The following is a 15,803-nucleotide window of genomic DNA, read 5'->3' on the forward strand; positions in this document are numbered from 1 at the left end:
TGTGGTATCATTTCTACAAAAAAAAAAAAAAAAAATTATAGGGGCACCTGGCTGGCTCTGTAGGAAGAGCATGCGACTCTTGATCTCAGGATTATGAGTTCGAGGCCCATACTGGGTGCAGAGATTAAACAGAACTGTAAAAATTACGTACGGGCCCAGGGAGAAAAGTCTAGAAAAACACAGACCTCACATTAACAGTGGTGTTCTCCTGGCACTGGCATTAGAGGGGGTTACATTTTCGTCTTTGTGCTCATATTACAGCTGGCTCTATGGTTGGCAGTTTGCATTATTTTTACCCTCGGGAGAAAAGTGTCAGGAGGAAGGCTCAAAATCTGATTACAGATTTGAAATCCATAGAATCAAGCGTTCTCCTCAACCTCGGGAACTTCTGGGGTCACTTGAAAATCACAGAATGCATAGTTTTAAAGCTGATTTTAACAGGAATTCTATCAACGTAATTCCCTAGGTCTCTAACGATGAAAAAAGGAAGCACGGTGTACCCTAGGCCCTCTGTGGCTGACACCTCAGGCAACCAGAGAATTTTAAAGCTGGAAGGGCCTCTGGACAACCACCCAGCCTGGGGTTTCCCAGAAGGGGCTCCAGGGAAAGGCTGTCTGTGAGCTACCACTGGAGGATGGCTCTCTCTTCCCCTGGGAAGAGTTCTGGGGCCCAGCAAGCCGGGGAAGGTGGAGGCCAGCACAGCTCAGTAGGTTTCTCCCTCACAGGCCAGTGGGGCCTCGGGAAGTCTAAGTGGCTGCTCTGAGGTGATGCAGGCACAGCTCTAGGAAGCCAGCTCGGCACCATGAAGCTCATGGTCCGGGCACAGAGGCTCACATAGATGTCCCCTGGGATGTAACTGGAGGGCAATGAGGGCGCTTCAGGGAAAAGCCAAAAGGAAAACTCTGGGAGCAAACTCTTCTGATGGCACGGTTTCTAGGGTCTTTTCCTCCTGCCCTGCTCTATGACGAGCATGAGCAAGGACTGGATTCTGTCCGAGGAACCTCCTCTCGGGTGGCTTCTTCCCCTCTTCAAGCCACAAGCCTCGGTGTGTGGCAGCTAATCCTCACCACGGTAACGAAAAGCAGTGTTCCCGATGGGGAATTAGAGCTTCCATCAGGAATGGCCCAAAGTGCGAACTAATGGGCAAATCTCCGTGGGCAGCAGTCCCAGGGTCAAGCAGGCAAAGGCCAGGTCAACTGAGAACGGAAGGGGGAGCACCCTCCTTGCTGGCGAGGAGGGAGAAGGGGGATGGGCGAGGGAGCCTGGGACCAGAGAACGGACAGCCTGGGTTTGTGGACCTTCTCCTGGGGACAGTGTGAAGTGGTGGGCCGGTCTCAGGAAGCTGGTGGAGGGTGGTGAAGAACTGCTCAGCCCTCGAGGCCGACCTACCTGGCCCATGACGTCCTCATCGTACGACAGAGTCAGGCCCAGGTCAGCGATGTCACCTTCGTAGCGCTAATGCAACAGAGAAGGGGCAGGTGTTGGGACCCAGGAGGGCTAGATCCTTGAAGGCTTGAACACTTCCCCTCCTACCCTCACCGCGAGGAAGGGGGCAGAAGCCCTAGCAGGGGAGGTGGGGGCCTGTAGTGGCTACAGAGCGGCCCCTGGACCACAGCAGGAAGTCGCCTTCCACCGCCTGAGAACCCTGGGCCTCAGGCTCACTGAGTTCACACCGGCCTGCAGCTAGGCCCTCTGCCAAGCCCCACTGACCTTGATAGAAGTGAGGTTTTTGTAGAACTCGGAGTCCAGTGAAGGCAGCTCGTCCACGGAGCTGTAGAAGACGCTGTGGTGGTGCCCAAGCAGCTGGCTCAGGAAGAAGGACGCGAAGGGCACGTCCACCACAATTCCCTGCAAGAGCAAAGACAGAGGCTTGCCCGTCTGCCACACAGGATTCCATTGCAGCGACCTTGTTGGGCTGGCCTGGGCCGCAGCGGGGCTCTGGGTATGCCAGGGAGACCTCTAGACACGGCCTCGACTCTCACTGTGGATCAGCACCTCTTGCCTCTTCGACCAGATGCCTCTGGGGGACGTCACAGTGCAGCAGATAGGGACACAGGCCTTGGAGCTGTACCACTCAGGGAGCAAATCCCAGCTGCTCTGCTGCCTGGCTGCGAGGACATGGGCTTGCTCATCTGTGAATGGGGACCTCCCCGGTTTAAGGATTAAATGAGTAGGGTGGGGAGGAGCGCAGAGCACGGCTCCCACCTGGAGGCAGGGCAGGGGAAGCCTCTGGGAGAAAGATCTATCCAAGTGAGTCCTACGGAGCACAAAGTCTCTTGCACAAGGCCCCCGGGTGTGTTCTGGGAAGAGGACACAGAACTCCCAGGGCACAGCAGTGTTCAAGGGGGGAAACGTGAGGGGTGAGGCCAGAGAGGAGGTGGGGCCTGATAAGGAGAGGCCTCTGGAGCCTGGACTCTGCCCTGAGGGCAGTCGGGACCCCCAGGAGGGCTTGGAGCAGGGTTGCACTTGACATGGGGAGTGGACCAGAGGCAGAAAATAAGAGGTGGGGATACAGCAAGGGAATGTGTGGTACGCTGCGGAGAATGGGCAGATTGTTCTAGGTGGAGAGAAGAGGGTGGATGGGAGAGATTTAGAAGGGACGGGGCTCAGCCCTGGTGATGGCGTCACTCGGAGGGTTGTGAGGGTAGCAGGAGTTCACATACACTGCTCCTCCCCATGGACTCGGCATGACCTAATTTCTCTCTGTGCTGTTACTGCTGGAGACAGAGACACACGCTGCGTGGAGGGAACAGGGAGCACGTTCCCAGAAGCCACAAAGCCATGTTTCTCAGCTGGTCTGACTCTTCTGGGGCACAGCGCAGCTTCGTGTTTAAAAGGGGAGACATGGCATAGGGCCAGGCACATGCTCATGGGATTTTTTCTTTAAATGGGAATCTACTGAGAAATGGGGGGATCAGAAATGGGGGGATCAGAGAAGGAGTCCAGGACCCCCAACCAGCCCAGGGCACCTAACCGCACCACAGTCAGGGACCAGGGCCGTGGATGGAGGCTGTTGACACAGAGCGAATAAGTCTGCTAGGCCTGTCACAGGGCCTCTCTCCCTCCCTGTGCCCCAGCCAGAGGCTCTGCCTTCAGAGGGCTCCCCGGCTTCCTGGGATTTGGAGTGAGAGGGGGGATGCTGTACAGGCAGCTTGGGAGCCCACGTGAAGGCTGCGAGAACGGCAGCCCCAGGGCTCCTGCGGCAGCTTGACTTTTGGCCTGGGGAGGAGGACCTGAAGGGCAGGACCCAAGTGCTCCCTGGCTGGGCTCACGGTAGACAGGGACCGGGACCTGTGGGGGCCTCGCCTGGAGCCCGCACAAGCCCACGCCACCCTGACCCCACGGGACCGAGGAGCCAGGCAGCACAGGCGTTCTACCTATAATAGCTCATTTAACCATCTGCAGCCAGCCAACAGCGTGGCTTTTGTTACCCCTACTTTTTCTGACGAGAACAAGGGCCTACAGAAATAAAAGCGGGGGCGCCTGGGTAGCTCAGATGATTGAGTGTCTGACTCTTGACATCAGCTCAGCTCATGATCCCAGAGTCATGGGGTTGAGCCCTAAATCGGGCTCTGTGCTGAGCGTGGAGCCTAAAAATCTCTATCCCCCGCCCCTCTCCCTTGCTTGTGCTCTCTCTTAAAAAAAAAAAAAAAGGAAAGTAAAGCAACTTGCATGTGCAAGTCACACAGCTAGCCAGGGAAGATGGGTCTCAGCCAGGAGGTGTGGACTCCGTCCTGCTGTCCGTAGGCACCACCTGACCCCTGGGGCTGGCTCTGAAGCACTCACTCTGAAAACAACAGATTTACAAAGAGCCCTAACAACGATCACACCCCACAAAATGCTATCCTCCTACAACTGGGACCAGGCCGGCTGGAGTTTGAAGTTGGGTTCTACGGATTAACCTCCACCGAGACTCTGGACGAGTGTCTGGATGCCTCAGTTCTGTCACCTGCAGGTAAATGGGACAGCAGCCGCAGCGCAGCACTGGCCAGAGGATGAAATGACATTCTACCCTCTTTCTGGGACTCCATCCTAATGACAGGCCCCTCATGTGGCTAGGCCCGGCCACCAGCACGCACAAAGCCCACGGGGCTTCTGACGTCTTGTTTTCCCTTCTGGGCAACGCCCCTGAACGGGCCTACCTCATACACCGCCTTCCCTAGCATCTTGCCCACGAACTCGAAAAGCTGCAGGTAGTTCTCATGAATGTAGGAAGTGGGTGAAGGGTACAGCCTCTCGTCCCCGCTGGTCGTCTGCGAGGAAGAACGGAGAGAGAGGCACGGAGGTTAAATGCCTCGTAACGAGGAAGCCCAGCCCTTCGCTTCTCGTTTGTCACTAAGACCCTGACGGCTGTCAGCCCCGCTCCCGCTGCCCTTGAATACCTTGAAGAGATTGAGTGCTGGGTCGAACACCCTCTTGATGATTTCCTCCAAGAACTCCTTGAAAACACCGTCCTGGTCGATGCCGGCCTCATCCACCCCGAGGTCATTGACGAACTTCACGCGGATGACCCCCTTCATGGCGTGCTGGGACAGCTGTCGGAGCTGCTCGTAGCCATCCTGCCGAGGCCAGAATTGCAGCTGTCAGGAGCGGGAGGTCGCCAAGGCCCCGCTCCCGAGTGTGGCCCGCCCGGAGGGACTATTAAACAGTCAGGCCGTGGGGGGGTGGGGGGGTGGTATGCGCAGGTCTCACCTGCTTTTAAACGAACTTGTTAAAAGGAAAACTCATTTTGGAGATGTACCACTATTGCTCTGTGGCAAGGGGAGGCTGTCCCTGCGATGATGCCGGGCACCGAGATGGGGAAACCAGGCAAGGTGAGTTGATACACTCCTGGCTGTCCCACAAAGGATGCAAGAAACTGGGACAAGATCCCACCCTATTTTAATGCAAAGAGTAGCTGATTTAGCTAATGGTAAAAAATCAACCAGTGACAACCAACGGAATGGGAAAAGATAGTTGCAAATGACATATCAGATAAAGGGTTAATATCCAGAATCTATAAGGAACTCACCAAACTACACGCCCGAAAAACAAACAACCCAGTGAAGAAATGGGCAGAAGATATGAACAGACACTTCTCCAAAGAGGACATCCAGATGGCCAACAGACACATGAAACGATGCTCAGCATCCCTCCTCATCAGGGAAATACAAATCAAAACCACACTGAGATACCACCTCACGCCAGTCAGAGTGGCTAAAATGAGCAAATCAGAGAACTCTAGATGCTGGCGAGGATGTGGAGAAACGGGCACCCTCCTACACTGTTGGTGGGAATGTAAACTGGTACAGCCCCTCTGGAAAACAGTGTGGAGGTTCCTCAGGAAACTAACAATAGAACTCCCCTATGACCCAGCAATAGCACTGCTAGGAATTTACCCAAGGGATACAGAAATGCTGATGCATAGGAGCACATGTACCCCAATGTTCATAGCAGCACTCTCCACAATAGCTAAAACATGGAAAGAGCCTAAGTGTCCATCAACGGACGAATGGATCAAGAAGATGTGGTTTATCTATACCATGGAATACTACATGGCAATGAGAAAGAATGAAATCTGGCCATGTGTAGCAACATGGATGGACCTTGAGGGTGTTATGCTGAGCGAAATAAGTCAGGCAGAGAAGGACAAATACCATATGTTTGCACGTATAGGAGGATTAGGAGGAACTTAACGGAGGAACAAGGGGGAGAAGAAGGGGGGAAATGGTGGCGGAAAGGGAGAGAGGCAAACCATGAGAGACTCTTGAATGCTGACAAAAACTGAGGACTGATGGATGTGGGGGGGAGGAGGGATGGGCATGGAGGAGGACACTTGTGAGGATGAGCACTGAGTGTTATGTGGAAACTAATTTGACAATAAACTATTTGTATAAAAAAAAAAAGTAACTTGAAAAAAAAAATCAACCAGTGAAACTCACAGACTGCCACAAGGTGAAGAGTTAAATACCACCCCCCCCAACCCCCGCCACTGCTCAACTCCTGATATCTTTCCCCAGATCACAAAAGGGCTGGTGAGTCAGGCTGAGGAATTTAGGTTCTATGCTGAGGGCACTAGGGAGCCACAGAAGAGTCCAGGCAGGGAGCGACATGGCTGGCTTTCCCAGAAAGATCGTTGTTGGTGGCACAGCAGCCGATGGAGGGGAGGAGGGTGTGGGATTGGCAGGCAGCGGCAGTGGAGAGAAGGCTGCAGCCAGCCCTCGAGGCGTGTAGCCTCTGGTGCGCCTCCCCATGCAGACCTCGAGGACACGACTTTTGAGTTCTTGTAATCATCCTGTTTCGTCTGCCTCTTGATTCTAATGTGTCACGGTCTCCCAGGTTCCTGGCATGTGGACGCTGATAGGCGCTCAGGTGTTCGGTTCAGAGCAGTGACTGTCAGAAGCAGTGAACAGGACAGCGGCCGTGGAAGAGTCTTCTGTTCCAACATGAGGCCCCGTTATGGGGGAGAAACCGAGTTCTTCAGATCCTGTCGCATAAGGTACAAATCAACTGCAACGTCCCTACTGAGGCTGCCCCGTGGGTCTCCCTCTCAGGCACCGCGGTGCCGTCAGACATTCTGCTAACATGAGACGGAGCATCTCGACGGCGCCCACCTGTCTGCCAGTCCGGCCCCTTGACACAAAGCACGCCAGGCCAGAACGGTAGGACCTGCTTTGGGAAAGCCTTGGCGCCTTCCTGCTGATGACATTTGTCTAGCAATGCAGAGGGCTGTCCCAAGTCTCTCTGGAAGGCAGAGGACCACGGTTTTGGGTGCACAGGCCTGAGAAGTACTCTGTATGCATTTGGGAGTTTGAAAACCATGAAGTTAGTTGCAAAGAAGTGGGAAACAGGAAGTCACTGGGCGGCGCCAGCGGCAGCGTTTAAACCGCCCAGTCTCCATTTAAGATCACTATCTTGGCACTGGCTTGGGGATGGGGGAGAATTCCAGCATCTTCTTGCTTGCTTGCAGGATTTCCTCAGATTAAACGAGATGGTGTTCTGTGCAAGCACTTAGCACACAGCTGAACACATGGGAGGCACTTAAGGAATGCTAGTTGGAGTCAAATCTTATTTTTAATTTATTATTGATTGATTGAGAGGGGTGGGGCGCAAGAGGCAGAGAGAGGGGAAGAGAATCCCAAGCAGGCTCTGTGCTGTCAGGTGACGTGGGGCTCGACCTCACAAACTGTGAGATCATGACCTGAGCTGAAATCAAGAGTCGGACACTTAACCAACTGAGCCCCCGAGCGCCCCTCAGTTCTTCTTCAGCCCCACGTTGGCCTTTTCTCTGAGGAGCTGTAGTGAGAGCTTTGGCAGCTGCCTCTGACATAACTGCCGGCTGCACTCCACAGCCTCTGGGAGCTGACGGCATCGCCCATGGACTCCGTCTACATCTGTCCTTCCTTCTGGAAGGCGGGTGGGAGAATGGCGTTCCTCTTCTCTACTGCGTCTCAAAGACCCTGACCTGGGAGAGAGCTAGCTCCCAGGCGCGCTCTCCCACGACACCTGAGTGAAGCTGACTGCGAATCTTCGCCTCTCTGGCCTCAGGTCCGCCTTTGAACAGAGTGGGGGACAGGGCTGGGCCGAGTGTGGTTAAGCGTCACCCTGGTTCCGAGAGGCTAGGGTCCCAGCCCCAGTTCACCCTGTGTGAGGTGACACCTTCCTGCAAGGCTTGAGACTAACACCAGGAAGCGGAGTGCTGAGCCGCCTGTACCTTCAGTACAAACCACAGAAGAGGGAACAGAATAAAAGCCCAGGGTATCATAGGAGCGGCTGACATCAGTTTTGTGATGCCCCCTTGTGTCCGAATCGGGCAAATGCCGCCGCGCTCTCCAGTTCTGACAACTGAGCCACCAGGTAAGGAGGATGATTAGGGTTCTGGCACGTACGACCCTCTCCCTTCCCAATTCCATACAACAGCGATCAGGTTCATGATGAGACAGACTCTAACGGGACGTGGAAAGAAAGTGGACTTGGCCTAAAACCTGAGACAGCCACCCCTCCTCTGACACCGATGGCTGTGTTAGAAAGCAGGCCCAGGGTCACGGGATGCCAGGTGACCCTCCCATACGCAGGGACGCCTGAGGGAGTCGGGGATTCCATCACTCTCAGGACACCCCGTGTCTACAAGCCCAGCCTTCCCAGCAGGGCCGAACACATCTGAGGGTGACTGGGGATGATAAGGGACGGGGAGGAGCGTCCAGGTCTGAATGACGAAAGTGCCGCAGAAGGGAGGTTCCAAACCCACTGGGGCTCTTTCTTCTTGGAGTCAAAGCAAAGCTTGCAAACTGGTGGCCCACAAGTTGAATTTCCTGGGAAGACAGCTATTATCTAGCCTTCCAGGCACATTACAAAATTCCATCAGCTCACAGCACAAAAGCTCGGGGATCTCATACATACAAACTCCCACATTTTGGCCTTCTCCAAAACACCCAGAGCATAGCGGAGCCTAAATCGCTGCATGGAAGTAGTCAGGTGGAACTGAGTGGAGGTGGTCTCTTTTAGGGGGGCATGTGCTCCCCCCTGCCCACCCCTCTACTGCTTGAGGGCACTCAGGCTGGATGCCATGTGTCATCCATCCACTCATTAGTGGGGCTCGTTTTGTTAAGTAGTGACCAAAACTGTGGGCCGTGTTTTGGAGCGGGGGCGAGGGGCCGGGGAAGTGAAGAAGATTCCTGCTGTTCGGCATGCACACAAGATGCTCCTGCGTGGACACGCATGGCCAGCCTCACCCGTTCCCACAACCAGCGGGGTCCTTGTAGGCGCTTACATTTCTTATCTCTGCTTTTAAGAATGTCAAAAATGTCATCTGGTTAAATCTGGTGCCTTTCCCCAGCACACCGCAGGGTCAATCACCAGCGCCCGGGGGGGGACTGAAAGCAGCTCTCCAGGAAGGAGCGTGAATACCCCAAGGGAGAAAATGAAAATGTGTCGGGGAGGAAGGGCCGCTGCCATGGCCAGTGGCTGGTGGCCAGTTACACATGGCCATGTGCTATCCTGGGATCCTATGACTGCCCTATGATCCTATGCCCTATGATCCTATGACTGCCTATGATTCTATGACTGCCCTCCACCGCAGGACACGCTAATGAGGAATGGTGGCTGGAGCGAGATCAAAGGTCTGAAGAGCAAGCATGGGCAAATAAACCAGCACGGCCTCTCTTGTGGGCTCGGGGCTCAGTCACCAATTCCACTACCGCTGGTGGGATCAGCACATGTGGGCAGGTGCCACACTGCACAACCCTGGGGGAGGGTATGGCACATACAACGCAGACCTCATGGTTACATACATTTATTATAACAACGTTCCAGCAGATGGTAGTTGGCGTCTTGTTCCAACAAAATCAATATATTATAATTTTCTGACATATAGAGGTAAAGTATTCTGAGGACAGGCACTAATTTCCGGTCCACATGAAGTTGCCACAGAGTAGTAACCGCGGACACTGGGTTTGGCTGAGGGGAGCCACTTGTTCCTCCCAAGTTCACGTCTACAAAGAACTCCTAGCTCTGTAATAAAAGCACTTCCCAGGATGGCTCAGTAAACTTGCTACCTACACCCCAGCCTCCATGCTCATGGTCGGGAGTCTGGCCAGAGTGCCTACCAGGACAAATGGAGTTTGCACAGACTCGAGCATGCCTGCACACGGCACCTCCTGTCCTTACTGCGAAGAGGCACAGTGTTCAGTGCTCCAGCCCAGGGGCCCACATGGGGAAAGGAAGGGCAGCACTGCACTGCAGGTTCCCAGCACTGAGGACATGTTTACTCAAGTGGCTCTTTGGAGCATCTATCAGGGCAAATGGCCCCATTCTGCTCCCTGAGCCTTGATTTCAGTGTCGTTGGACCAAGGGGAGACAAGAACAGTTCAGAGGCAATAGATCATCCCCTGACTTCCCCACCCCCATCTCAGAGAGCACGCCTCTTTGTGATGGGCTTCTTACCTCCAACATGCGGGACCGTCGGATTGTGATATGAGTGACGTGGGGAGAGGCCGAGCTAGTTTCCACGAGCCCCAGCTTCTCCTTCTCCTTGGTAACCATGTTTCGGAACAGGAGAACTCTCTAAAATGAGCAAAGGTGAGACCAGGAACTGGGTCAACAGCTGATGATTCCCTGAGACACACTGCAGGGGGCTAATGGAACAAGTCACGTGACAGGCCACCACAACAGGACGCCAATACGTGCTATGGGTCAGAAGTGTCTTGGGCAAAGAGCAGACGGCCCTAAAACACCCTTGGGAATTAGAAATGCAGCTGAGTACATGCCAAGGAAGAGAGGCCCCAGAAAGAGTGGTCTGGCTGCAGTCAGAGTCTGGTTAAAAATGGTCTGGGAGCTGGGGTGCCTGGATGGCTCAGTCAGGTAAGCGCCCAACTTCAGCTTGGGTCATGATCTCACAGTTCATGGGTTTAGCCCCACACTGGGGTCCACGCAGTGTGGAGGGTCCTTGGGATTCTCTTTCTCTCTCTCTCTCTGTGCCCCTCCACCACTCACGCTTTCTCTCTCAAAAATAAGCTTAAAAAAAAAGAACGGTCTGGGAGAAAATCATTCTTGTTCAGTCAATAAGCCACTGTAAAAACCTGGTGCTAGAACACGATACAGAGGCTGCTTTATATAGCTATCCTGCTTTAAAGGAAATCAATGTTAGGAGTTAAAAAACAGAAACATTTCAAAGATAATTTTTTTCACTGTCAGAAATTTCAAAAAACAATCCCACAGAATAAAGGTCCCTGACCTTTTATCAGCCTCGTCCGTACCCTTAAGCACATCATAGGCCCCCTCCCGTCCGTAATATTTCTCAATTATGGTTAGAGAAGAACCCTCTCTCCCCATGGTTAAGAGTCTGATAAGCCCCTTTTAGGAGAGCATGACCCTTCACCCTGTCCTGGGTTTGAGAATCACTGCTGTAAAAGCACCCTGATGATGTCACCTGAATGAAGAAATCAATCTAATCACTGCTGTTATTTTTTAAAAACGGGAATCCCCTCAAAAGTCAAAAAATGTGTTAAATACAAGAACACAGTCAGGATGATACCACCAGCAGTGGTAACGAGAGCTAATGATATACAGGAGAAGCTAGCGTGCTTACATTTGATCATCTCACTGACCATGAAGCTAATGTACGGCTGCGGCAGGAAAAGCAATTGCCGACGGCCTCCTGAGGGGGAATGCGTCTGGCAGAGGGGTTACTTCTCAGGGGAGCAGCCTGATGTGGCTGGTTCATGAGCCTAGGAACAAGGGCTGAAGTGCCCTGGATGGTATCAGAGGCTCCCGGGGCTTCGGGACAACGTGGAAGGGAAGAACGGATTGAGCAACAGAGAGGGAGGCTGTGATGGGGATGAAGGGCCCTGCCACGTCTCTCGTCTGTGCAGGGGGAGTGGAGACTTCCAGAACAGGTCTTTAACTCATGTGGGGCCATGGGGCACGACTGTTGGCTCTCACCCCAAATCTTTAGCAGGATCACCTGAACATGAGGCAGAAGAACAGCTTCCCAGGGCACCTGAGCGGCTCAGTCGGTAAAGCGTCTAACTCTTGATTTAGGCTCAGGTCATGATCTCGCCGTCACGAGATCAAGCCCTGAGTCAGGCCCTGCGCTGATACTGTGGAGCCTGCACGGGATTTTCTGTCTCTCCGTCTCTCTCTGCCCCTCCCTCCACTCACATGCGTGTGCCTCTCTCTCTAAAAACGAATAAATAATCATTTAAAAAAAGTTAAGAGAAAAGTTTCTCATCTGGGTTAATCTGCTATGGGGCAGAGACATCCACCTAGAACCAGAAGTGCAAAGGTGGCTGTGAGAAGGGCAGGAATCAAGGAGAGACTGCGTGGGGCTCTGGTCTCCATGGGGCGTGAAGGAGAAGGTTGGGGGCACCTGTAAGCAGCTCTCAAGGGTCTGAGATGGCAGCAGACATCTGGAAAAGGGTCCTTGTCTCCATTTTGCAGACAAAGACACTGACTCACTCAAAGTCACACAGCTGGTGGACAGGGGCCATGGTCAAACCCGGGACTTGGGCACGGACCACCACACCACACAGTCCCTGCCCACCCTGCATGGCACTAGGCCTTCCAGGCCAAAACCAGGGAGAGAGGCCTCAAGTCCCAGTCAGGGATGAATCGATCGCACATAAAAGTGCAAAAGCGGGGCGCCTGGGTGGCTTAGTCGGTTAAGCGTCCGACTTTCGCTTGGGTCATGATCTCGCGGTTCGTGGGTTCGAGCCCCGCGTCGGGCTCTGCTGACTGCCAGCTCGGAGCCTGGAGCCTGTTTCAGTCTGTGACTCCCTCTCTCTCTGACCCTCCCCTGTTCACGCTGTCTCTCTCTCTCCTGGAAATAAAAAAAAAAAGATTAAAAAAAAAAGTGCAAAAGCAACATGAGAAAGCACAGAGAAGAAAGTGCTGTGTGCACAAATGAGGCAGGGCTGAAGCCTTTGAAACATGAAGGGAGGTGAGCATGGCTTTGTGGGCCACACACATGAACGAGATCAAGAATAGGGAAAGGTATGGCGTTGAGGGTAGATGTCACAGTGACAAATGCAAGACAACGGGCAGGGCTGGAGAGACTCTAACCGCCCTCCCCCAACGTGCTCCGGCAAGAATGTGCAGCACGTGCCCATCAGGAAGGGACAGCGCCCTCGCTGCTATGACATACTGAGCCCTCCTGGACCTGCTGGGGCCATGAAAGGGTCAGGACAGGGGCCAGGGGTCAGGGAAGGGTCTCCAAGAGATGAGAGAAAGAGTTCCTGAACCAAGGACAAAAAGCTGGGATGGCACTCTTCAGCACAATGCAACGTGGATTAGATTACAGCCTGCTCCCAAGTTGCACCAACTAACCTTGGAGCTTCTCAGGCTTCTTGTGCTCAGTACCCCTAGGGGCTCAGGACCATCACAGTACTCCTCAGCCAAAAGAAATACTAACAGTGCCATCTACGAGATGGCGAGGGTCCTAACCACTTGATAAATATTCATGTGCAAAGAGCTTAGTTCTATTTTAAAAATACACGCACGTGGAAATAAAATTCAGTTTTGTTTTTAAAACCCGGCATAGCAAATGGGGGATCTTCGAAAGGAGCGCTAAGCCCATGAGCTCGAGCTGGAGCCCCACAGAGTGTCCAGCGAGTCTCACCATGCTCTTCTCAAATGCTGAAAATGCCTTGTGACAAGTCAGGGTCACTCCGCACGGTGTCTGTGACCTGCAGACACATGGGGCGGTGAGCCCAGACTGCACGGGACGGGAATGCCACGGTCTAGGGCTGACCTCAAGGGCACGCGGGTCCAGGGCGGGGTGCTGTGTTTTCAGTCAGACTGCACCAAACTGGACGAGGCCTAGGGGAGGAGGGGCCGGAAGCACGTCCAGGAGGAGTAGCTGGGGAGGGGAAGGATGCTACCCACGGCACAGACGACCCAAGGGCGGACGAGTGTTGTCTGCACATCTTGGAAGATTTAGAGATTCCCCTTGGAATGGTTGTTCAAGGACCAAAGGGTAGAAGTTATAGAGAAGTAAATTAGTTGCAGGTGAGGAAGAACATTCCATCACTGGGAAGAGTAAAGCAACAGACTGGCCAGCGTTGCGAGACTGCAGGTCTTCTATCTGAGGCAAGGTCAGGTGTACTGTCGGGGGGAGGGGGAGGTGCTCCCCCCTGGGTGGGGGACGGGGCGGAAGGCGGCACACATTCCCGAAGTAAGCTCCACAAGGTCCCTTCATCTCTAAGAGGCTCTGCTATCAAGTGCAATAAGAATTTAAACAGCCACATCCGTCTGCCAATCACTACTTGAGAGTAAAGAATGGCAATGTGAGTATTAACATCAAGGTCAGAACAATATCAAGGAGCAGCAAGGAATAAGTATCTCTGAAAAATAAGGTTCAATTTACAAAAATGTGACTTAGGCTCTTTTCTAAAAATGTCTTTTGTCCAAAAAGAAAAAAAAGGGGGTGGAGGAAGGGCACCTGGGTGACTCCATCTGTTGAGCATCTGGCTCTTTCGGCTCACATGGTCTTGCAGTTCATGGGTTCGAGCCCTGTGTCGGGCTCTGCGCCGATGGCACAGGGGCTGCTTGGGATCCTCTCTCTCCCTCTCTCTCTGCTCCTCCCCTACTTGTGCTCTCTCTCTTTCAAAATAAATAAACTTAAAAGAAAAAGAAAAACGAAAAGAAAGGCACACAAAGACCTGTAAAAGCCTCTTCTGAAGGCGGCTTCAAGCAGACATTTCTGGAGTGTCCACCACGACCAGGGACGTGGGCAGTGCCTTCCCTCATTTCCTGACACTCTGGCCACAGAGTGTGGCCAGACCCTTCCCGAGACTCTCCCGTCCCCTGGGTCCAGGTGCCATGCTGCTGGTTTCCTTCCTCTGAGGAGTCCTCCCCTCGTGCTGGCCCTCTGAAGGACAGGTCCCTGGCTGTCTGCCTCCACCTGGTTCCCTGATCACCCTGTCCGCGTCCATGGGTGCAGCCAGATTTGGGCACTGTCCACACGCAGGGTCTCTCTCCACCCCACTGTCTGATGGCCTCGAGCAATGGCAGACACCGCACATGCTGCCTGTTCAAAGCTGACCTCACCAGCACCTTTCAGACCTCCTCTAGCCTGTGCTCCTATCCTGGGGAATGACGCCCCCAAGCGCCTGGGAGCCCAAGCCAGAAACCCGCCCACCACCCGAATCTCTCCTTTCCTTCTCTGAATGTCTTTGCTCTCATTCTATCATCTCTCCACCTTCTAAATTCTTTTTTTTAATGTTTATTTACTTTGAGAGAAAGAGAGAGAGAGTGTGTGAGTGGGGGAGGGGCAGAGGGAGAGAGAGACAGATTCCGAAGCAGGCTCTAGGCTCTGAGCTGTCAGCACAGAGCCGGACGCGGGGCTCGAACTGACAAGCAGGGAGATCATGACCTGAGCCGAAGTCGGATGCTTAACCAACTGAGCCCCCCAGGCGCCCCTAGAAGGAACCTTCTAAAAACACAGCTCTGAACGGGTGCCCCCGAAGCTGATACTGCTCCAACGGCTCTGCCCCTGGTTTGCAAGGTCCTTCCAGCTCCAAGCCTTACAGCCACCCTCGGCTCCCCGGCTCTCCTTCACGTCCTCCACTGCCAGACCACACACCGGGCCTTCCACTGGAGTGCAGTCTCAAGCAGCCGGGCCTGTAACTACTGGAGGCCTCTCCTGACTCCCTTCCCCCTGTTCGCAGCTGGCCCTGGGCCCCAGCCTGGGCTCCCACAGCACCCATCCCTGTAACACGCACCCACGGCCAGAGCTGCCAGCTCACACTTCTGTTTCTGTACTCGGCTTAACGCCTAACATGGAGGGAGACCCTCTCTCCGCCCACAGGTGCTGGGGCAGAAGGATGCGCGGGGCCCAGCTCTGAGAGCGACTCACGTTTTTGTGGGGAATGACATGAGGGATGTACTGCAGGATCAGCTGCGCCCGTTTTCTGTCCTTGTCCAGTTCTTGGAAGAGCACGCTAGGTTTGAGATCCCTTCAGAAGGAAGGCACGGGTCTGGGTTATTACAGGGCAGCCACTCTCCAGTGCAGGGGCGGCCAGCCTGCCGCCAGTTTTGTAAATGCGGTTTCGGCGGGACACGACCACACCCATCCACTGTGCCTCGTCCCTGCTGCTCTCACGCTACAGGCAGAGAGGAGTTCTTGCAACAGAGATGATGGTCTGCAAAGCCTAAAAGACTTAACTCGCTGGTCTGCCAGAGCCCACTCCAGTGCCACAACACAAGAGCTGAAAGGTCACTGATAAAAAACCGCAGACGTCTTGGGGCACCAGGGTGGCTTGGTCGGTTAAGCGTCCGACTCTTCATCTGGGCTCAGGTCATGAGCTCACAGTTCGTGAGATGAAGCC

General features: G+C 53.9%; 1 protein-coding gene across 4 annotated transcripts in view; it reads right to left on the reverse strand.

Annotated features, from left to right (window-relative positions):
• UBE3B (ubiquitin protein ligase E3B) overlaps nucleotides 1-15,803 on the reverse strand; it is a 55,045-nt gene that overhangs the window by 10,124 nt on the left and 29,118 nt on the right. For all 4 annotated transcript variants that reach the window (XM_077765946.1, XM_077765943.1, XM_077765944.1 and 1 more), the window contains 6 exons: nucleotides 15,332-15,431; nucleotides 9,922-10,041; nucleotides 4,383-4,559; nucleotides 4,143-4,253; nucleotides 1,711-1,848; nucleotides 1,390-1,455 (listed from right to left, as the gene is read on the reverse strand). In XM_077765946.1, the coding sequence (XP_077622072.1) occupies nucleotides 1,390-1,455; nucleotides 1,711-1,848; nucleotides 4,143-4,253; nucleotides 4,383-4,559; nucleotides 9,922-10,041; nucleotides 15,332-15,431 (712 nt within the window). The remainder of the gene's footprint in view (nucleotides 1-1,389; nucleotides 1,456-1,710; nucleotides 1,849-4,142; nucleotides 4,254-4,382; nucleotides 4,560-9,921; nucleotides 10,042-15,331; nucleotides 15,432-15,803) is intronic.

Source organism: Crocuta crocuta, unplaced genomic scaffold, assembly GCF_008692635.1.
Source record: "Crocuta crocuta isolate KB4526 unplaced genomic scaffold, BGI_CrCroc_1.0 scaffold339, whole genome shotgun sequence".
NCBI lineage: Eukaryota > Metazoa > Chordata > Mammalia > Carnivora > Hyaenidae > Crocuta > Crocuta crocuta.